The sequence below is a fragment of the Lacerta agilis genome, chromosome 8 (genome assembly GCF_009819535.1).
Source record: "Lacerta agilis isolate rLacAgi1 chromosome 8, rLacAgi1.pri, whole genome shotgun sequence".
Taxonomy (NCBI): domain Eukaryota; kingdom Metazoa; phylum Chordata; class Lepidosauria; order Squamata; family Lacertidae; genus Lacerta; species Lacerta agilis.
The window spans coordinates 63,547,252-63,570,966 of NC_046319.1; the positions used below are offsets into that span (position 1 = coordinate 63,547,252).

Genomic DNA, 23,715 nt, shown 5'->3' on the forward strand with positions numbered 1-23,715 from the left:
GGTGGAGTCGTTGTAGCGACCCATACGGTAGTTAACAGGAGAAGTCGGCAAATGTGTCCTCTTTTTCGCTCTTCAAAATACGGCAACCCTACCAGCTTCTAGCCCAGGGATAGGAAACTGGTGCCCCTCTGTCGTGTTACTCAACTCCTATCTGCCTCAACTAGCGTAGTGTCAGGAATGGTAGGAGTTGTTTGCCAGCAACATCCAGGGGGCCACAGTTTCCCCATATCCTAACCCAAAATAAGACATTTAATCCTGAGCTGGGGATTTTAACATCTGCACCAGTATTACTTAAGATCAGGCCTCGCTTCTCCTCCCCAGAGGTGCCAAAGGATCTCCTAGTCTCCTTTCTTCCCAGATGGCACCCAGGAAGCAGATACAGACTTAAATTTGAAAAGCAAGAGCAGGACACACACACTCCCTCTCTCTCTATCTGGAGATGCATCATCTCAGCCCAGTTAGGGAAGGGTTAAGCTCAGAGACAGGTTATAATTAGATGCATCTCTGCTACATTTGCAGCCCAACACAGTATGTATGTATGTAAGGGGGGGTGGGGATGAAGAGATAAGAGTCTGTTGCCTTCTTTTATCTGCAGCCAGCCAACCAGCGAGAGAGAAGCAGAGTCGACTGGGAAGGGTGTGCTCAGCAAGGGCGGGCAAAAGAGCTGCTACCCCAAATAGCCAAGCAAAGCAATTGCAGACAAGACCACCGTTTCATTAGGAGGGCAAGAGATAAGGACAGCCCTGCTGGATCAGCCCAGTGGTTCCTCTAGACCAGCATCCTGTCCTCACAGTGACCAAACAGATGCCGATGGGGATGCAGCAAGCAGGACCTGAGGGCAGCAGCTGCCTGCCCACTTCTGGCACCTAGTGACTGGGATTCCATTTCATCCCTCTGCCAGGGGAGGTAGAACACAGCCATCGTGTCCACGGAGAGCATCCTCCTCCATTTGCCTAATCCTCTCATTCTTTAAGTTAAATAAAAATAAAACAAAAATGTTGGTAAAAAATATGACTTACAACAAAAAACAGAACTGTTAATAGAAAAAAAGGTGAAATACTTAGGGGTATGGTTGACAGCAAAGAATATACCGGTAAATATCTTTGAACACAACTACCGTATATAACCACTTGGAAAGAAATAAAGAGAAATTTTGAGGTATGGGGGAGGATGAATGTATCATTGTGGGGAAGGATATCAGTAATAAAAATGAATGTATTGCCAAGAATGTTATTTCGATTCCAGTTGATTCCAGTAATCAGTGGAGCAGGACACTTCAAACAATGGCAGAAAGATATTTCAAAATATATCTGGCAGGGGAAGAAGCTAAGGATAAAATATAAATTGTTAACAGATGCTCAGGGGAAAAGAGGTGGCTTTTCCCTGCCAGACTTGAGATTATACTATGAGGCGTCTTGTATTTGCTGGCTTCGGGAGTGGATTGCTCTAAAGATTGTTCTAAGCTGCCCAAATTTGGTGGTCGTCGCCACAACCTCTCGTGGGAGCGAATTCCATAAATCTATGGAGAAGCACTTTCAACATTCTTCTGCTATTCAGCTTCCCTGGATGCCCTGAGAAGCCCGCAATGACCTGTGCGCCATAGCACTCAATCCTCCTGCAGTTTCCAGCAGATGGTATTCAGTCGCACATGACCTCTAAACATATCCATGAGGACTAGTAGCCACCACAGTAGCGTAGGAAGGGGGCGTGGCACCCCTGGGCAGCACTTGAGGCTGCAGGGTGCCTGAGCCGCTGCCTCCCTCCTGGGCACCCTCCGGGCCCAGCTCTGCCCAAAAAAGAAGTGCAGGGCAGGGGTTTCCACAGCGGTGAGCCATTGAAAGTCGTGTTCTCCTTAGATTTGCCCATGTTGTTGGTGGGCATCCCTGCCTCTTGTGGGAACAAACTCCATAGTTTATCTACGATAAGCAAGTTTGGCCAAGTATATGGATGGAACTGAGAGAAAGAATCAAATTACATTTGTACAAAAATGGCTGCCAACCAGACAGCAGTAGAGAGTTAGTGTGTGTGTGTGTGTGTGTGTGTGAGAGAGAGAGAGAGAGAGAGAGAGAGAGAGAGACAGAGAGAGAGATCCTTAAGGAAAACCTGAGCCATTATATTCCAGCTCGATCACTGAGATCATCCAGAGGAGCGCTGTAAGCTGATGCCAATGTTACAGAAATCCCAATGGCCTCAGCTGAAAGTTGTGCATTTGGTGTACTCCATCCTATGCTGTGGGACACAACTTTAGCAGAGATTCAGCACCTAATTCCCTCTGGATTTGCAGGCATTTTAAAAAAAGCATTTTTAAAAAAGGAGATAGAAGAATTACACAACTTTTAGAAAACATCTGAAGGCAGCCCCATTCAGGATAGTTTTTAATGTCTGACATATTATAATTTTTTATATTTTGTTGGAAGCCACCCACAGTGGCTGGGTAAACCCAGCCAGATGGGCAGGGTATAAATTAATAAAATTATTATTATGTCAATGGGCGTTTTCATCCCTTTAATGGTTATTTGTATTGTTTTAAACCATGTTTTTATCATGGTACACCACGCCCTGAAAGTTTATAATATGGCAGCCTAGAAATACTTTCCCATAAATAAAATAATTAAAGCCCCTCCTTTTCCCAGCTGCATTGTGTTAATACCCAGAATGTAGACAACAGACGTGGATAATATTTCTTGCAGACAGATAATCCCCTGTACCAGCACTCAAAATGTTTTCACAGATAAGCTGCAAAACCGTCTGTTCTGATTGATCCAGGTTGAGGATGTTGCGGGGGGGGGGGGGATTAACTTCGCCCATAAATGCATTGGCGTGCTGAGGGGGAAATGGGGCAGCCACATCCTACAGTGATATTACTAAAAGGGTAGTGCTATCTCTCATTAACAACGGGGGCCACTCACACCCTTCCGCAGCTGCTCCAGATTCTGATGGGGAGGCACAAATAAGGCCAAGAGGACCTCCCTTTACCAAGCCAAACACGTGAGTTGATGTTAATGTTTTGGAAGAGGGGCACCTCAACAGCTTCTTCTTTCCACCAGGGCTAGCCAATGAGGTGCACTCCCAACGTTCCAAGTTTCCCATCAGGACCAACAGCCAGGCATGATAGAAGTCATCATCCAAGAATGTCCAGAGGGCTACCTCTTTGTTGGAGCAGAAGTGGGGCAAAACATGGCCTTCCAGGTGTTATTGAACTACAGCTCCCATCAACCCTGGCCATTGGCTGTGCTACCTTAGGGCTGATGGAAGTTGAGAGTCCCAACAACTCTAGTGGGCCCCGCCTCTTCTTTTGAGTCCTATGCCTGTTCTTAGCAGATTGGTATTCTTGCCTGGTTGACCTCTGGAATGCAGAAGTGTCCCAGGCGACTGGTTTTTCAATAAGCAGGAGATGGTGCTCCAGTCTTCTGGGTACCAAACTGTCACAGAATTGTAGGGTTGGGAAGGGACCTTGAGGGTCACCTAGTTCAATGCAGGAATATCAACTAAATCGTACATGAGAGATGGCCATCCAACTTCTGCTTAAAAACCTCTGAGGAAGGGCAGCCTGCCACTTCTCGTGGGCTCCGGAACCAGAATTAAGTATGTCAAACATGCAAAAATATGATAATTTTAATGTCCTTAGATACCCTGCCCAATGGAATGAGAGGTGGGTGGCTGCTAGGAAAACAGCCTTTTCCTCAGCATCTTGCTTACACAATGCCTTCCCCAGAAAGGCTTGCTTGGCAGCTATTTCTGGACAATAACTCCCATCATCCATTGGCCATGCTGGCTGGAGATGATGGGAGCTGCAGTCCAACAATGTCTGGCAGGCCATAAGATTTAGAGTCCTCTGCTTTAGAGTCTCAAACCTGGTCTACTCATTTCTATTGCTTTTGTTTGATTTGCTCATTGCAAACAGCTAAAAGCCTGTAAATTCTGATAATAAACCTGATTTGCAACGGGGGTTGGATAATTTCGATTGCAACTGCAATGTTGGGATGTTACCTCACAGGTTAACTAGGCAAGAAGATCATAACCAAAACCCTCCACAAGGGCTAAGAGAGGTGGGGAGAAAAATCACTCACCACTGCGGACTTCCTTGTAGGTAGGATTTGGGGTAAACCCTCCTGAGAAGCCCACCTGGGTGGAGAAGACACCCGGCAGCTTCCAGAACATTCTCTCCGCTCCCCAGAAACACCCCATGCCTGGGTAGGAAAAGAGGTAGGAGGAAAAACTGAACGTTATGAATAGGCTACAGAAAGAATTCTTGGATTTTGAGTCATTTCGGTGTATTATCACTGCTATGAAAGGTGATCACAGCGTTGTGGTGATGTTTCCTTGCCCCAGGCCACGTGTTCACTGAATAGGGAGAATGGGGTGGGGCCATGCCTCTTGGCTCCATCCCAACCACTGCAAATTCAATGTCAATACACATTCAAACTAGCGCCAACACCTAGGGGCAGGGGAAGCGGGCAGGGTCAGTGAGCATGCTTCATGCATTCAGCAAACACACCATGGCTGTCTCAGGTCACACCTACACAATAAATTTAAAGCACTCTTATGCCCCTTTGAACAGTCATGGCTTTCCCCCAAAGAAACTAGGGCAAGTATCACCGATTATGGGTGTGAAGAACTGCAACTGCTACAGTTCTCTTTGCAGGGAAATCATGGCTGTCCATCGGTGGGCCAAATGATTTCTGGATTCATTTCTTTACTTTCTGTTCTAGGGCAAGATTCGAGGACAGCCAGTACTGAAACCCAACGGGGGCGGAGAGAAATTGTACTCAAACCTGGCCACAAAACAAGAACCAGTCACGTACCAAATATTGCCATCTGCATTCCTTCCGGGAATGGCGGGTACATTGGGTTTTTGTTGACGGCATGGCTGGCTGGCAGAGGGAAAAGAGAAAGAGATGTGAAAATCTCCTCACTAAGTCTCCAGGAGCTGGGTCACAACAAGGATCACAAAACAGTGCACACTGCAATCCTATACACAGGGGTAGCAAGTGGTGCTGACCTTTAAAGCTCTAACTGGCATCGGCCCAGTATACCTGAAGGAGCATCTCCACCCCCATCGTTCAACCTGAGGGCCTTCTGGTTGTTCTCTCACTGCAAGGTTACAGGGAACCAGGCAGAGGGCCTTCTTGGTAGTGGCTCCTGCCCTGTGGAATGTCCTCCCATCAGATGTCAAGGAGATAAACAGCTATCTGACTTTTAGAAGACATCTGAAGGCAGTCCTATTTAGGGAAGTTTTATTGCTTGATGTTTTATTGTGTTTTTAATATTCTGTTGGGAGCCGCCCAGAGTGGCTGGGGAGGCCCAGCCAGATGGGCGGGGCATAAGTATTATTATTATTATTATTATTATTATTATTATTATTATTATTAATTGTTGTTGTTGTTGTTGTTGTTGTTTCCTGCTCTCTCCAGCTCACAACAGTCCCAGTCAGCATGGACCATGATCAGAGTTGATCGGAACTTTATTCCAACAACATCTGGAAGGTATCACCTTGGCTATCCTTGCGGTATACACCTACTGTCATAGAATCATATGTTTGGAAGGGATATTGAGGGTCATCTACTCCAACCCACTTTGCCAGTTCAAGATCTGCCATGCAGGATGTACTGAAGAACATGAAAAGAGACTGGTGGGCCAGGTCAATGGCTCTCCAACAGCAGAGCCTCATCCTCCATGGGTGTATCTCTTACTATTGTTATCATTCCTTTTCTCACGGACTAGCAAGATTTCCTTTACGTTGAGCGCTTGGCATCTGCCCAGTACCCCTTTCAATTTTTGAAATTTATATTTATTAAATTTCTATACCACCCTTCATCCAAGGATCACTGTCTGTCAGAACACTGGAAAGTGGGGGAACGTCTTTAAATAGTCACAAGCTCTTCCCAAAGAATTCTGGAAGCTGTACTTCGTTATGGGGCTGAGATGAGCTAGGAGACTCCTGTTCTCCCTCCCAGAGTTACATTTCCCAGAATGGTTTAACCATCATTCCTCCCCCCCCCCCCCGCAGGGAACTCTGAGAACTGTAGCTCCATGAAGGGAATAGGGACCTTCTAACAACTCGCAGCACCTTTAACAAACTGGAGAGAATTCTTTGGGGGAAAGTCACCTCCAGACCATAATGTTTAAAGCAATATAATAACACGTTAACAGTCACGGCTCCCCATCCCCCCAAAAAAAGAATAATCCTGGGAACCATTAAGGATGCTGGGAATCGTAGCTCTGCGAGAGACCACCTAAGCACCCTTAAAAAACTGCAACTTTTTGCCTGACCATTTCCCCCCCCCCATTCCAACCCAGTCCAACCAGAGAGCATTTTCCCCCACCAGATGCCAAGAATATTGTCAAGTACTATAACACGGCCGTCATCAACAACTGGCACAGTTAGGTGCTTTCTAAGGCTGAGAGGCCAGCAGAGAGCTCACTGCTGAGTCCATCTCTCATTAGCAGCAGGAGAAATAAGGGTGCAAGAGTCATTCTCCTCTTCCTCCTCCAGGCATCTCTCCCCCGGGGCAATGGGCACTCACACACCCACACCCCACTGCCCAACGGATCACTGCAGAGGTTTCTGGGATGAGCAAATAGATCAATTTCAGTTCCTCGTTTTTCCAGCTGTAAGTTCAGTTTTCCAACATTTTTCATTTCAGTTTGCAAAAGACTAAAATATGAATAATGGCCTCATTGCAATTCATTTGTATTTCTTGCACTTTCTCCAAATATACACATTTCCTCCTCCCCCCCCAAAAAAAGAGCTTTCTCCGATATTTTGAATGTTACTTTCACTTGTACATGAATTTATATGCACACTTAGTCTATGCTGGAGAACTGCATTGCAAAACTAGGAGAAGCGCAAATTTTGAAGGATTCCCATGTGCTTCGGTTCGCATCTTATTTCAGAAAAATGTAAAGTGGGTAGGTCTGACTTTAAATGCAAACTGGATCAAATTTCTCCTCCCACCCATCCCTATACAGTGGTACTTTGGTTTACAACCATAATCCGTTCCAGAGGTCCGGTTGTAAACCAAGAGGTTGTAACCCAAGGTGCACTTTTGCAAATGCCCCCCCCAAAAAAAATTAATGGGTTTTAATCCCAAAAAATGGGTTGTAATTAAAAAAAAAAGGGATATGCACTTCTGGGTTTGAAGTGGTTGTAATCCAAAATGGTCGTAATCCAAAGCGGTTGCAAACCAAGGTACCACTGTATCTGGGGCAATCTTGGTTGGAGGTGGGGGGGGGGGACAACCTGGTGACTGTGCAGCCAAAGCCTTCTTTCACTCTGCTATCTCAGCCAAGAGACCAGATCGAAACATGGGGTGTTGGAAGGTTGCCACAGCATAGGGAGACCCATGGACACCCTGTGACTTGAGAGCCCATAGAAAACGGCAACCAGCCCCGCTCCACAGAACCCAGAAGTGATCGGCGCCACTACTCTAAGGGCTTACAACAACTTACTCTCAGCGGGACTTTAAAAAAGGATGAGACAAATTAACGGAGGACAAGGTTGCCAATGGCTACAAGCCATTATGGCTATATAATACCTCTAGGATCAGAGGGAGCATAGCATTCCTTTGGATACCAGTCCCAGGGAATAACAGCAGAAGAGGGGGATTGGGCCCCTCCTTGTCCTGCTGCTGCTCTCCCCCCAAAGTATATGGCTGGCCTTTGGCCTGATCCAGCAGAACTCTTCTTACAGAATCATAGAACTGGAGTTGGAAGGGACCCCTAGTTCAACCCCCTGCAATGCAGGAATCTAAACTAAAACTCTCCCGACGCAATCAAGAGGTACACTCCCACTGATGCGGGACGTGAAACACAGCCGTCATGGCTAGTAGCCATTGATGGCCTTGTCCTTCATGAATTTGTCTAATCAGCTTTCAAAAGTTGGTGGCTGTCACCTCTTGGCGAACAAATTCCATAGTTCTAACTACTTGCACAAAAATTTTCAATACATAGATTTTTTCTTTCGTTTTGTCAACTTCTCACCCCATTTTCTATTGGGTTCTTTATTTCTCCCCCTTGCTGCACCCTATCTTCTCTCTCTTATACCGTGACGACAATACGACAATCTCCGATTCCTTCTGTTGCTCATAGTTCATATCCTGCTCGCAAATTCATCACGCTATAGTATTTCTTTAAATAATCTGAATTTTCCAACGGTTGGTTTCATTGGATGTTACCAAGTTCTAGTCCAGGCAACTCCCAGTTTAGGCGCATCGGAATGACCAGCAATCATGCACACCGTGCTGAGCCCTGAATTAGCCCCCAAATGTCACGAAAACGTAATATAAAGGGGCAAAGCGGTCTTATGTGCATTCCGCCAATGTGTGCAGGGCTCCAGGATGGAACTTCCACACAAAACGAGGATTACATGTGTAATGAGAAAAGGAGAACAAAGTCTCCAGATGAACTTTCTCCACACTGCAGCATTTAATAAACCTGTATCATTTCCTCTCTCACTTGCTTTTTCTCTAATCCACCAGTTCTCAAACTCTTTCCGCCCCCTTGGTTCCGTCAACTCATTCCTGGTATCCCCTACCCTATAAAAACCATTATTCAGAATAAAAGCTTGAAAGGCCCACTAAGGATGATAATAACACAACAGGCGCCAACACAGTAGCAATTAATTGCAGGTTTATTCAAAATCAAATCAAGACTATTCAACAAAATGGGGTGAACTTGATGCCGTGATGCCACCCTTTCCAAGTCTGAAAGACCTTTACGTCTGCACCTCCCCTCTGCCACACACTTGCCTCTTAGCGCTCCCCCTAGGCAACTCCACTACCTGCCCCCCTGACGGTGGTAGCACCCACTTTGGGAACCACTGCTCTAAACCAAAAAGCCCCAAACATTCCTTAAAAGGACGTTGCTAGCAGGACGGGGACTGGCAGCAAGTTGAACGAGGGTGCAGGTCTCAATGCCAAGAGCTGGGGTCAGACCACTCATGGAATAGAACCATAGAACCATAGAATTGTAGAGTTAGAAGGGACCAAAGGACCAACTAGTCCAACCCCCTGCAAAGCAGGAACCCTGCCCACAGCTCTCCCTAGGTGGGCTTGAACCACCAACCTTCTGGTTAACAGCCAGGCACACTGACCCACTGGGGAACAATGCTGTCAGAACAGTGCCATGCAGCCGCACAACCCAAGAAACTAGGCCTTCTGCTAAGTTTAGTCGTGTCCGACTCTTCGTGACCCCATGGACCAGAGCACACCAGGCACTCCCGTCTTCCACTGCCTCCTGCAGTTTGGCTCAACTCATGTTGGTTGCTTCGAGAACACTGTCCATCTTGTTCTCTGTCGTCCCCTCCTCCTTGTGCCCTCCATCTTTCCCAACATCAGGGTCTTTTCCAGGGAGTCTTCTCTTCTCATGAGGTGGCCAAAGTATTGGAGCCTCAGCTTCAGGATCTGTCCTTCCAGTGAGCACTCAGGGCTGATTTCCTTCAGAATGGATAGGTTTGATCTTCTTGCAGTTTCCTCCAGCACCGTAATTCTAGTTATACACTCCCTCTATCACAGATTAAGGCTACAAGAGCCCAGGACTGATTTCTCTCCTCACCTGCACTCCGCGCCAGCCCTCCTTCCGCTGCAGATCTCTATTTTAAGACTCTTAAACAACACGTGATCAATCAGCAGGAAGGTTTGCTTCATGAGCAGCTTCCAACCCCAACAGATGGAAGCAGGCTAAGTTTATAGACAGCCTGGGACAGACCAGCCGAGTCCTGCTTTGGCTTCAGTGCTGCTTGCTGGGGCCTCCCGAGGTGAAGCGGGAGGGAGGGAGAGTCCACAAACCTTCCTGGAAGATTAGCCTGGACGTTCTCAATGTGGGCGGCCGCACATAACTCAACCCTGTGAGTCAGGGCATCCCCGTTTCTTCCTCTGACCTTTAGCACCATTGGTTATTATGTGGATCAGCGGAGAAGGGGCAGTGCCAAGGGGCACAATGGCTGCTTGCGTAGAGAGAAGCAGGAAATCTTTCTCTAGAGGATACCCAAGCAGCAGGAGCAGAATGTAACGGTGGAGGAGGGGGAGGGGAGGGAATGGGCTTTGGCCGAAGAAGGATACACAAGAAAGCGAATATCAACAATGTTTGGCAGCAGGCATGTAAGAGGCCAACAGCTGATTTAGTCAATCCAAACCAGAACACAGCTCTGCAGTCTCATAACCTGCATTGTGTAGATGAATCATAATTGTTCAGTAAATAAACATGCATTCCAATGTTTTCCGATTATATTTTATATAGGGAGATTGGGGAATCCCAACAAAAATGGGAAATGGGAAGGGAACTTGCCAGCATTTCTTCATCTGCCCCATGAACAGAACAGCAATCAATCCAGCGAATGTGATTGGCATTCGCTGTTGTTGTTGTTGTTGTTGTTGTTGTTGTTGTTGTTGTTGTTGTTGCTTTCAGTCTACAAACGATACATAACTGATCATGCCCCCCCAACCCTTTGCATTGAAACTGAGTGGAATAACGTAATGACAGTGTGATTTCTGTAATTAACTGTGATGTTGCCACACCAGACCGTGAGACGAACAACACAGGTTTTGGTGGAAGATGAAATGGAAAAGGAACAGGACTGCATGTGATGAATACAGGACAGAACGGAGAACTCTGTCTTCTTACATCACCACTTTTAAACAACTATTGGATGAAATTAGCACAGTCCATGGAATTCATACGCCCATGTTATTTGAGATCTACTGGAGGAGACTGAAGCCCGCCCACCCCCCAAGCTTTGCAAATCTTCACAGCTGCTGTAGAACACTAGAAATGGGACTCTTTAAACACACACACAAAACACGATTCTCAAGAAGTTAAGAACCTTTGCCCAACAGCACATTCTGAGCTTTTTTCCACTCAGCCATGAAGTTCACTGGGTGAAACTGAGGCCAATCATTAACCTATCTTAGGTTCCCAGGGGTGCTTAGAGGACAAAATGGGGAGAGGGACACAGTGGCTGCTTTAATGTCCCCGGAGGAAAGCTAATATTTAAATGTTACTACATAACTAAAAACCTGCATGCTTCCTTTCCTAATAAAAATTCATCCAAGCCGGCTTATATATTAAAATATTAAGAGATACAGTGTGGTACAACAGTTAAGAGTGGCAGACTAGGACCTGGGAGGCCAGGGTTCAAATCCGCCCTCAGCCAGGAAGCTCACTGGGTCAACATGGGACAGTCACCATCTCCTAGTCTAACCTACCTCACAGGACTGTTGTGGGGCTTAATGAGGGGAGGAGAACTATGCATGCCACATTGAGCTCCTTGGAGGAATAATACAAATAATAAAATCAAAGAGTAAGCCAACTGTAACAAATAAAATAGTAATTCCCTCCCAAATTCCCAAAGAACAATTCTAATAATAAATACTATATATTATAGAAAAGATCACACAATGTTAAGACTGACCTGCAGTGGCATTTGAAGCAGTGTGTCAGCAAACTGTGCTTTAAAAGCTTTATTAAAAAAAATTTAAAAGTATATTTCATATCAGAATGGAACTGAATGTACTGGGGTATGGAAAGAAAACTGGGGGGGAGGAAGCATATTTGAAATCAGTGAATAGGGATAATCTGCTTCGATCTTTCATTTGTTCTGAAGCAAATGCATTGGGGAATGAATGGGTACTCTTTTCATCACACCCATTCGTGTCAGTTGGAGGTAGGAGAGCTCACCTGCTCTGGTGGCAAAGGGGGAGGCTCCTCATCAGCTGTGCCACTCCAGGCACTGTAAGTAAATGAAGTGGTCTCCCCCCCCCCATCAAAAGTATGCCACCTGCCACAATTCCTCCCTCCCTGTGCCAATGTCATAGCACAGGGGATTCTGGGTAAATACAGGGGTGGCTGCAAGAAGCAGTCGCCCTCCTGCCTCCCTGATCAGCCTAGCTGCTGCCACTGCAGGCAGGGGTTAAAAAAAAAGACACAAGAAATAAATGGCAAAAAGAAATGTGAGCAGGAAAATATGTGGTTTCTATGCGTGGATCATGAAACAAATGGCTGAATCGAACAAACAAAATGAACAGAGTATCAGAACGAGAGGCAATGCAAGAATTCACTGTGTGCTTCTGTAGGAAACTGCTGCCTTGCCATTGTGTGTTTGGACAGCTAAGAAAGTTTCAATTTACTGGTAGTCACATCCTGGTCTAGTCATACCATTTTTTAAAAAAACAACAAAGGAACTGTCTGCACTCCCTTTTGGCTACGTGTACATTGCAAAGACACAGCACACCCCCACTTCAAACGGAAACTTGCCAGCTGCAGAGTGTGAAATGGCTTGCTGTACAAGGCGGGATGATGGTGCCTTCATGCAGAGATATGGGATCTGTGGCCCTCCAGATGTTGCTGGACTGCAGAGACCATTATCCCTGACCCCTTGGCCACAGGGGCTGGAGCTGATCAGAGCTGGAGTCCATTGACATATAGATAGCTGGTTCGCCAACCATGCCTTGAGTTAATGCATGTGCAGTTACATACGCGAATATTAAAGAGTTCACATGAATTCGCTCCCTTACCTACCCATTTAATTTTCCAGAAACCTAAACAAGCAGGCTGAAACCTCAAAAAAACGAGGCCTCCAGCATGCGGGGATTCATTGTAAAGGAGAAATTTTAAAGAGACAACTAGGAAGCATGATGTTTCCAGAGGCAAGAAAGGCACCAGGAAATCAGCGCTGTCACAGAAAGGTAAGGAGCATCCAAAGACATAGCTTGCCCAGCTTCCTTAAATCCTTACTTGGTAAAAGAGAAATTAGCATTTCAAAGCATCCCAGCCTCTTTGTACCTCAGGATATAGCATACAAGCCAGGTGGCAGCTATATATAATAAATCAGCACTGTGTTAACATGTAAAGAAGAGCTGAGGGAAGGACTGTGGTTCTCTTCTCTTTCTAACATTCTCCTTAACACATGTCTGCATTGGGAGAATTCCAGCCAACCCAAGCTGCCCTCTAGCAGAGAGCTATTTCCCCGTTTTATCTCTGGCTTTCTGGACCACACCCACCTGATACGCTTTGCAGTGCATTGCACTGGCAATCCAAAACCTGAAAAGATGCAGCCATGTCTGCGGCTCTGCCTCAACTGTCCCTAAACCTCAGAGTGCACAAAGCATATGGGAAAGGTGGGGAAATCAGGGGTCTGCAAGGTGGAATTTGCCCAGGAAAAGGGCCATGGAGAGGATAATGCATTGCCAAATGCAGAAATCAGGAAAATAATGGATGCCAGTCAAGAAATAACAAAGCAGGCTTGGGAAGGCTTGTGGAAAACCTGCTTTGCAAGCTGAAGGTCCCCGGTTCGATCCCTGGCATCTCCAAGTAGGGCTGGGAAGAACTCCATCTGAAGCACTGGAGAGTGGTGCTGCCAGTCAGTGTAAGCAATATAGAGCTAGAAGGGACCAAGATTCTGACTCCGTACAAGGCAGCATCATATGTTCCTAGGACTCAGCCAGCCCAGCCCACCATCATACCCAACCATCTGGCATGCAGAACAAAAAGAAATGCTAGAGACCCAGCATGGGCGAGTTGGTCCTCGATTTTCCTACCTGTCCCGATCTACCTGCCACAGACTCCGGACGCTGCCCATTCAGGAGCCCAACGTGAACAAGCCAGGGCCATGCAGGGGAGCCACAAAAGGGGAGATAGCAGATAACCCGAGGAGTCGTCAAAAGGCACGGAGGCCCGCTTGGATCGGCTCGATGTTTTGGCTGCCAAAGTGGCCAGGCAGCCCGGCAGCTCCCAGCCAACTCCTCCCTGTCTCTCTGCTTTTCTCTCTCACTCTCACTCCCTTTCCCGAGCGAGAACAAGCAGGCTACATAATTTCCTTGGCCCAGATTCAATTCAATCAGCATAGGAACTGCCACATTCCCTAAACGCAACCCCCACCCTCTCCGCCTGAAAATATATTACAAAACAGAACGAGCCAACCAACAGCCTACACGAGAAAAATATCAGATATGAAATGGATCCCCCCTCCAAAATAAAAAAAAATTAAAATGTAGACACGAGAAAATGTCCAATTCAGTAGTCTGTAATTCCTATTCTCTGCCTTCCTGCGTTTCACCATATCTTCCTCACCTCCCATCCATACAACATCGCCGCGTCCAGGCTGCCCCATTCTTCCATGGCATCTCTGCCAAGCATCCTTGGCAGACCTCCAGCCCGTGCCAGCTTTATTCTCTCTCTCCCTCTGTCTCACGGCTTCCCTGCCAACCTTCATCCCAACTGTAGTGGTTCTATGCCACCCCCCACCCCCTTTTCGCTCTACGCCTGCCTGGCGGAACCCAGAAAGCTAGCCAAGAAAAAAAAAAGTAGACATTCACAGCAACTGGTTTATTTATTTAAAAACACCCACAGAGATAAAGAAAAGAACACAGCAGAAGCAAGGAAGCTTACCTCCTCTGGTGCGCGGTCCCCCAATTCCTTCAGGCCAGTACCCGCCCTGGACTCCCTGTGGGTGCCCGCCTCATGCCCTCTATCCACAAGAGGTTCTGGATGTCAGGGAAAGGGGCGGGAGGGATATAAAGAGAGCCAGAGAATACAAGACAAGGAGGACCTTGTCGGAAGCCTGGCAACTTTCGCCTCCAAACGGTGCCGGGGTTGCTTCCCCCCTTCTGCCATCGGAAGAACGGGCAGGAAAACAGCCACTCTTTTTATATGGCATCAGCTTGCTGAGGTGCAAAGCATCATGGGACCGAGAGAAAGCAAGAGAAAGAGAAAGGGAGGAGAGAGAAAGAACAACTCGGTGAAGGCAGGAAGAGAAGGGGAGACAATGAGCAAATTTACATTAAACACGCCAGTTCTGCGGCAGTATGCGCACGCGTGTTTTGTGCATCCGGGCAACACACACTGAAGAAGAGATCAGGATTAGCCAAGGAGCCGAAATACCAAACTGCTAATAGTTCTTCCTAAGGCAGAGGTCAGGAAGCTGTGGACCTCCAGATGGAATACAACTCCCATCATTCCTGATCCCTGGTGGCTATGCTGACCGGGGCTACTTAAATAACAAATCCATACCTTGCTTGCTCTTAAGTACCTGATATGAATCTCTCCCAGACTAGTAACACTGTTTTGCTTGGAACTGCTGCAAAGTTTTGTACCCAGGAAAACAGAAGGAAATATAAAGTATTTGTTTATTCATGTGTTTTTTTATACCCCGCCTTTTTCCCTGACGGGACCTGAGGCGGCTTAGGGGTAAAAATAAGAACTCAAAACACAGAAAAAAACAATAATTTTTTTTAAAAAAATTAAACATTGGTAGAAGTAAACCTTTTTTAAATTTATTTATATACCGCTGTATCAGGTGAAAAAAATATCAAAGCGGTTTGCAACAATGTGTGCATGCACACGAAAGCTCATACCAAGAACAAACTTAGTTGGTCTCTAACGTGCTACTGGAAGGATTTTTTTTTTTAATTTTTAATTTTTAATTTTGTTTTTACTATGGCAGACCAACACGGCTACCTCTTAAAGCCAAACAATATCATAAAAAGTTGTGTTTTTTTAAAGTTAAAAGCAAAAAGAAATAAAAAACAAACCAACTATTGTGGCGGAATAGAGAAGGCAGGCATTTAAAAGTTGGCACAGAGGGCAACTGCTGAATATCTAGGATCTAAAACCATATGATTACAATAATTAACACTACAGCACCTGCCCTGTCATTAAAAGCAGTCAGTTCCTCAAAGCCTGTGGAAACAAAAAAGCCTTCACCTGCCGTCAGAAGGACAGCAAGGAGGGAGCTAGTCCAGCTTCTCTAGGGAGGGAGCTCCAAAGTCTAGGAGTAGAGATAGGCATATGAAACAAAAAGCTCTATGACTTGATTGAGATTAAAGTAGCCGTTTGGTTTGTTAAAAAAAAAAAAACAGCGGACTAACCAGAATAGGGAGAAGTTATTATTGTTTTAAAAAACCTGGTCTGTTTGCAAGTCGATTTGCAACCAGTTCAGCTGAGACGCAATCCAAGATCTTCTTGCACTGACGTCGAGGTGGCAAACTGGCCATCTGAGTAGAAAGAGCACCGGTGCTGTTTCAAGATTATGAGTTCCAGAGAGTCGACTGTGTTAGTCAGCTGCAACAAAAAACTGGCGGCTGCAATCATAGGCACATTTACCTGGAACAGGTCTCAGTGACCACACCGGGTCCTACTTCTGTGTGAACATGCCTAGGCTTCCACTAAGTGTTGTTGAGCCAGGAAGCTTCAGAATGCAAGGTACATGCTTTGCCACAACACTTCCCAGGCCTGCTTTGTTGTGCCTTCACCAGCATGCCCTCCCATCAGTCTCCATAGTTTTGAATCTGGCAATACAAACATCCTCTGCAAGGCTCTTGAATTCACCACCATGCCCCTTGCGCTCGGCAAACGTCCACTCAGCAGACCCTCATCTTCCCCTTTTGACTTGGGCAGTCCAAGGTGAGGCAGTGCCACACTGTGAGTGATCAGCAGTCCAGACTGAAGGTCTTTTCCAGCCCTTGCCAGGAACTAAAGCTAGGAATCTTCTCCATTGCAAAGCACAGAATAATCTAACTTGCCACAGTGGGGTGGGTGGACCTTCATTCCAATTCAGTAGGGTACATCTTATGATCAACGGAACTATAGCAACACCCAGCATCTTCTTCTGCACTGCATTCATAATCTAAAACAAAGGGGCTGTGGCTCAGTGGCAGAGCTTCTGATTTTGCATGCAGAAGGTCCCAAGTTCAAACCCTGCCTGCTCCATGTAGGACTTGGAGAAATTCCCTGCCTGAAACCCTCGAGAGCTACTACCAGTCAATTTAGACATTACTAAGCTAGAGGAACCAATGGTCTGACTCAGGGTTAGGCAGCTTCCGACGTTTCCATGCAAATACTTAGGCTGCGTACACACCATACATTTAAAGAACCATAGGAACTGTAGTCTTCAAGAGCGCTGGGAATTGTAGCTTCTGTAAAGGATAAACTACAATTTCCAACAAAAAAAAAATTAGGGGGTGCTTTAAATGTGCATCTGCTCAGCTTATAGAAGGTGCCCAGTTCAGTCACCAACATCTTCGGGTAGTGATGGAAGAGACTCTAGGCCTGAAATCTTAGAAAGTCACTGCCAGCCTGTGTAGACAATGGGACTCAGCAGAAGGCAGCTTCCTGTGTTCCTAAGCAAGATGCCCCACCACTGGTGAGCACCTTTTCATTTCTTACAGACATGGCAGAAGGTCATACAAGTGCCTTTGTACCAAGCAAGACTACAGGGGTTAATGGCGACTGACATTATTGCATGATAGATGTGCAAAAAAAGAAACCCGGTCTTCAGATGCTCCCGGCTCCTCCATCGCCTTGCGCTACCATGTGATGGTTGCAATTGCAGTCGCCACGTTTCAGGAATAATCTTGTTCCAAAAGACACTTTGGGGAGAGAGTGGAAGACGAGGAGGAGGAGGAGGAGGAGGAGGAGGAGGAGGAGGAGGGGTAGGAAGGCTGCTGGGCATCCCTCCCAGCCTTTTATTCCTCCGCTGTCTCCTAGCAACACTTATCTGTTGCCATGGAGAGTGCAGTATACCCCATCCCCAATCAGTATCATTCCATAGCACAGGCCCTTGGCACATGTTCAGAATGTAAACAGGGATGACACTCTCTTGGGAAGAGCAGCTGGGGAATCAGCAAGCAATTCCCCCCCCCCAATGCATATAACCACCCACCCATTCATTCCAGCACAAAGATGATAATAATAATAATAATAATAATAATAATAATAATAATAGATAACACAAGTTACGGAGCGAGCATAAAACATGCTCACACCATCTCCAGGTGATCGACAAAGCTTATCTGAAATGCAAAGTGCATCAAATGATGGTCAAGTCATTATTTTCTTTTATTGCTTGTAAGAAGAACTCAGTTGGACCTTCAGGATCTGAAGCAATGTAGCTCAGAGCTCTTCCTCTACTGAGAGCACATGTCCAACTCACCCTGTCCAGCTCATGACGGCATTACAGTGGTACCTCGGGTTACATACGCTTCAGGTTACATACTCCGCTAACCCAGAAACAACGCTTCAGGTTAAGAACAGAAATTGTGCTCTGGCAGCGCAGCGGCAGTGGGAGGCCCCATTAGCTAAAGTGGTGCTTCAGGTTAAGAACGGACCTCTGGAACGAATTAAGTAAGTAACCAGAGGTACCACTGTACTTTCACACACAGTTCTTGAGCTCAGTCACAGTGCTAATGAACGCTATGAAAATATTAAGAGCACTCGAAGCTGCCTCATACAGAATCAGATCACCGGTCCATCTAGCTGCATATTGTCTGCTCTGACTGGCAGCAGCACTCCAGGGTTTCATGCAGGGGGCAGTCCCAGTCCTGCTAACCTGGCCTTCTGCATGTGAAGAAGATGCTCTATCACTGAGCTGTTGCCCTTCCCCTACTTAATTAATAGAAATATAATCTATAATACAAAAAATAATATACAAATAAAATTTATCATGAATGCGGGTGGATGGGGTTGTGCCTCAATCTCCCTGCTGCTCACCATATAGGAACAGTGACAAGGTTTGGGGTTTTTAGCTTAGAAAAAGGGTGAGGAAGAGGGGCATGGCTGAGGCATATAAAACTAATGTGCCTGGTGTGGTGAAAGTGGAAAGAGAGTGGTTCCCCACCCCCTTAATACTAGAATTCAGGATCATCCCATGAAGCTGAAAATTCAGGACAGAGAAGAGAATGCACTTTTTTTGCAGAGTGCTGTAGTTCAATTATGGAATTTGCCCTCTGAAGATTTAGTGATGTCCACCAACTTGGAAGGCTTCCAAAGAGGACTAGACAAATTCATGGACCACAAGGCTGTATGGGCGGGTGCTCGTCACAATGGCTCATCATACCGAATCCAGGATCAGAGGTGGCATATCCCTCTTGAGTACCAGTTGCTGGAGAACAACAGTGGGAGAGTGTTTTCGCATTCATGTCCTGCTTGGGGTCTTCCCACAAGTACCCAGTGTTTGCCCGCTCTAGAAACAGAATGCTGGATAAGCCTTTGCCTGGCTCCAGCAGGGCTCTTAGGACAGCCTTAAGGGTGGGATAGAAACGTGAGCAAAGGCCCTTACTAAAAGAAGAAGAAGAAGAAGAAAGCCACACTCTTTTCACCACCTTCCTCAATGAAAAACAAGCAGAGACCCAATTTTTAAACAAAGGCATAGACAAAAGAAGACTGGGGCACCACACTCTGAAAGGCCAGTTTAGCTTTCTAATTGGTTCTAACTCCTATAAGCACAGAGGAAGTGTGGTGCAGTGGCTACACCATCTCAGAGTCAGTATGACAAATCACTTGCTTTGTATGCAGACTGCCCCAGTATCCCTTAAGTAGGACTAGGGAAGACTTCTAGGGTTTTAGAGCTACCAGCCAAGGAAGAGCAGAGATAGGAAACCTTTGGTCCTTCAAAGGTTGCTTGACTCTTTCGTTGTCCCCAACATCCATGCTGACTGGGGCTGGTGGGAGCCAGAGGGCCACAGGTTCCCCATCCTTCGTATACTATAGAGGGTTTGGCCAGCGGTTAGGAACTGGATTCAGCTGACAGACCAGATCCTTATCTCCCCTCTCCCTTGCGAGGCTGCCCACCTGACAATCACCTGACTTCGCAGCAACATCAAGCAACTCATCTGATGTGCACCTAAGCTGTGCAGGCCTAAGCCCAACTATCGGGTGATGGTTGGAGCTTGCATACAGCCCAGTGCGGTGCTTGAAATCCCCGACAATCAGCGGATCGTTCAGGCTCACGAAGCTCTACCAGCTCTGCCCCTGACATCATACATGACACCAGGTGTGTAGCAGGTGGGTGTGGCTTGTCCAAAATGGCCTCACGGGCCAAACAGGGAGGTCCAGTGGGCATAGCTGAGGCCAGAGGTTCACTACCACCAGTGTAAACAATGAGCTATATGTGCACTTTGCATGAGGCAGTTTCCTATCTCTTAGCCTAACCTACCTTGCAGTGTGGCCATGAGGAGCAAATGAGAAGGGAAGGGGGCATGTGCACCATCAAGGCTGGGCAATATTTTGTCCAAAACCAGTCCATATGAAGTCTGTAGCTTGATATCTGCTTCATAATTTTTGACCTAGCAATATACTGTACCATGAATCACGGTGTGTGCATGTGTGTTATGCAGAAATCACAATGCGGGGGAAACTGTGAAGCCAGCGAATGTCTCAACATAGCTCCATCCTTATTTCCGACATCATGATCTATTGGAATATTGCGATGCTTAGCTGGTGATATATTGTGGTGTTGAAAACCAGGTATTGCCCAGTCCTATACACCATCTACATTTCCTTGGGGGAAAGGTGGGATTTTTTTTTAAGTACTGTAATAAACATTTGATGCAATGGTCAACTCTTGGAATCTACCACTTCAGATGGCAGCGGTGGGTGGGTGGGACAGAGATGAATTACTTTTCTCTGGGGGAGGGATCCAAACTAGAAATCAGGGTGAGGAGTTCTAGCTTAGCCTTCTCCCTGATACTGTTTTGAATGTGTACTATCCCTTCTTTGCCAAATGGGGAAACATTTAACCAGGCTGCTCCTTAGCGCTAATTAGAAATGGAACAGACAAGGAGGCTTTACAATCTTATCTACTGCATGCACAAACTAGAACTTTAGACTGTGTGAGCTTCAGGAAGCACCGAGGTCAAGCATGCTGTCTCCCTTGGACTTCAGCCTTTGCTGTCAATAATCACTTTATTACACTGCTTTGCATTCCTGTCCCACTTCCACCAGGGAGATAACACAGCGTGCACGGTTCTCAGTGTTAATATCACAACCCTGTAAGGTAGGTTGTCCCAAAGTCACCCAGTGAGCTTTTCATGGCTGGGCACGGGGATTTGGACCTGGGTTCTCAGCAGCCATAGTCTGAGGTCACACCCACTGTATAGCATTGGACTTTCCCTAAAGAACCCCGGGAACCTTTGGGTTGTTAAAAATTCTGGGAACTGTTCTCTGAGGAGTAAACGACAGCTCCCAGGATTCATGGGGGGGGGGGGGAATCGTCATGTGCTCTAAATGTATGATGGCACTAATGTGACCTGTGAGACATTCTCTACACCACATTGACTCATCAGTCTTTTATAGGAAGAAGTCTTCTACATCTCATATTATTCACCTCCACCCAAAAGTTCAGTTTTGCAGGTAATACGCAGAATACAATAGTAAGCCTGGAAAAGGAGGGCCCCCCCACCCTCTCCCCTAGATCTACCATTTTGGAAAGAACCATACACTCTCCACACCCAGCCATGGGCGTAGCCAGGATTTTTGTTATGGGGCACAGGCCTTTTTGGGGGGGGGACACAGAAACTCCGTTTGCTATGTATTTTTATAGATTTTTATTGGACTGGGGGGTGGGGCAGCTGCCCCTCCCTTGGCTACGCCCATGCGGCCAGCCCCTTATTCGAGCAGCTTGGATAACGAACGGAAGCCTGCACACCCGTAACTTATTTTGGGGTGCAAATCCCAGCTCCCGATTTCTCTGCCCCGGGAGCGTCGTGCGTCAGAGCCAGTTTGCAAACCACAAAACAACGCACATTCCAAGCGCTCCTGGAGGCTCAAAACTTCCTCCGGAGCGCCACGGGAGTGCGCGCGCGTGCGTGCCGGATCCCTCCTGCAATCTCTGCTCTAAGGACCTGGGATCTAAAGACCCTTGAGCTACACGGCGTTGGATTCTCCTTGCTCTTCTCTGCCAACGATCAGGAACAGCCCGGTCCCGTGCAGGTCTACTCGGGAGCAAACCCCACGGGGAGCTTCCCTGCCTTAAATGACTGGCGTTCCCTTTTTTCCTAGCCGGGAGGCGCTTGTGCCTTGTGAGATAGACACGGGCGAGTAAAGGAGAGAAAGAAAGCATAACTGATCATGGTGGGTGGGGATTTCTTAAGCCCACTCCCACCTCGGCGGCACCCACCCCATGAAAATACAGGGACACGCGTGGGTCTCTCTCTTCCCGTACCTGACACTACGATTGCCTCAGATCTGCCTAGCAGAGCCTCTTCCCGAGAGGGCATCCGTACATCACCAGGCATGGCGTCGGAGTTCAACAACGGGGGGGACCCACCGCTACCCACGTGCAATTAAGTAGCCAGCTTCCACTTTTCAATGTCTCAGGCACGGGATAAGAGGTGGGCGGGGCCAAGGGGCGGGAAGTGTGACGTAAAGTGGTGCGTGAGGCTGATGAAGCTTCAAGCGGCGCAAGGGGCGGGGTGGGCTGTTGGGAGATCCACCCGCCTCCATGCCAAAGTCGGTGCTTTCGTCGTCAGGACTCGGAGCCCACTCGCTACTTACTTTTCTGCCTTTCGTTGATCCTGTCACCTCAGCGTTTGAAATTTACACACATACACAAACACCCCATGTATGTTTACTAATTCGGGTCACGTCTGCACTGTACGTTTAATGCAGTGTCATACCACTTTAAAAGTCAGGGCTTCCCCACTCCCCAAGGAATCCTGGGAAGTGTAGTTTGCTAAGGCTGCTGTTCCCTATCACAGAGATTCCATTCTCCGAAGTGGTTTAACTCTGGGAGCTGTAGGAGAACAGGGGCTCTCCTCACAACGCTATCTTTCTTAATGAACCGGATTCTGTGGGGGAAGCCACAGCTATTTAAAGTGGCGTGACACTGCTTTAAATATATAGTGCTATATAGTCTTGTATTTAAAAGAGTTTCTAAGATGCTTAATATTTAAGAATCTGTAAGGAGCGTCCCCAAAAAGCGCAATGTAACAATAAAGGCTGCAGGGTTTAGTTGGTTCATTTAAAAACATTTGATCGCTTAAAATCATGGGGCAGCATCAGAATCACAGCAGTAACACCAGTAAAACGATCAGTGGTATCTGAGCCATGATAAACTCACAATCCACCAGATGCCTTGGAAAAGTTGTTGTTGTTCAGTCGTTCAGTCGTGTCCGACTCTTTGTGACCCCATGGACCAGAGCACGCCAGGCACGCCTATCCTTCACTGCCTCTCGCAGTTTGGCCAAACTCATGTTAGTAGCTTCGAGAACACTGTCCAACCATCTCATCCTCTGTCGTCCCCTTCTCCTTGTGCCCTCCATCCTTCCCAACATCAGGGTCTTTTCCAGGGAGTCTTCTCTTCTCATGAGGTGGCCAAAGTACTGGAGCCTCAACTTCAGGATCTGTCCTCCTAGTGAGCACTCAGGGCTGATTTCTTTGAGAATGGATAGGTTTGATCTTCTTGCAGTCCATGGGACTCTCAAGAATCTCCTCCAGCACCGTAATTCAAAAGCATCAATCCTTCGGCGATCAGCCTTCTTGATGGTCCAGCTCTCACTTCCGTACATTACTACTGGGAAAACCATAGCTTTAACTATACGGACCTTTGTCGGCAAGGTGATGTCTTTGCTTTCTAAGATGCTGTCTAGGTTTGTCATTGCTTTTCTCCCAAGAAGCAGGCGTCTTCTAATTTCGTGACTGCTGTCACCATCTGCAGTGATCATGGAACCCAAGAAAGTGAAATCTCTCACTGCCTCCATTTCTTCCCCTTCTATTTGCCAGGAGGTGATGGGACCAGTGGCCATGATCTTAGTTTTTTTGATGTTGAGCTTCAGACCATATTTTGCGCTCTCCTCTTTCACCCTCATTAAAAGGTTCTTTAATTCCTCCTCACTTGGAGTAGGAACTGGCAAGCCACTCCAGTATCCCTGCCAAGAAAACTCCATGGACAAAGACAACAGGCCTTGGAAAAGAGAAAGGTCTTAACCTGGTGCTGAAAGATGT

The 23,715-nt window shown here is 46.9% G+C and overlaps 1 protein-coding gene across 8 annotated transcripts in view; it reads right to left on the reverse strand.

The window, feature by feature from the left end:
• The window catches only part of LOC117051497 (mitochondrial peptide methionine sulfoxide reductase-like), a 43,658-nt gene extending 21,587 nt beyond the window's left edge, over window positions 1–22,071 (reverse strand). Inside the window, exons 1-4 of one of the 8 annotated variants that reach the window (XM_033157921.1) lie at window positions 21,935–22,023; window positions 14,386–14,660; window positions 4,806–4,874; window positions 4,071–4,190 (exon numbers count right to left, since the gene is read on the reverse strand). In XM_033157921.1, coding sequence (XP_033013812.1) covers window positions 4,071–4,190; window positions 4,806–4,848 — 163 coding nt within the window. In that variant the 5' untranslated portion in view covers window positions 4,849–4,874; window positions 14,386–14,660; window positions 21,935–22,023. Of the gene's footprint in view, window positions 1–4,070; window positions 4,191–4,805; window positions 4,875–13,535; window positions 13,560–14,067; window positions 14,218–14,385; window positions 14,661–21,934 lie in introns of those variants that run through there. The other 7 variants (XM_033157917.1, XM_033157918.1, XM_033157916.1 and 4 more) reach the window with 7 other exon arrangements.
• Between the last annotated feature and the right edge of the window lie 1,644 nt (window positions 22,072–23,715).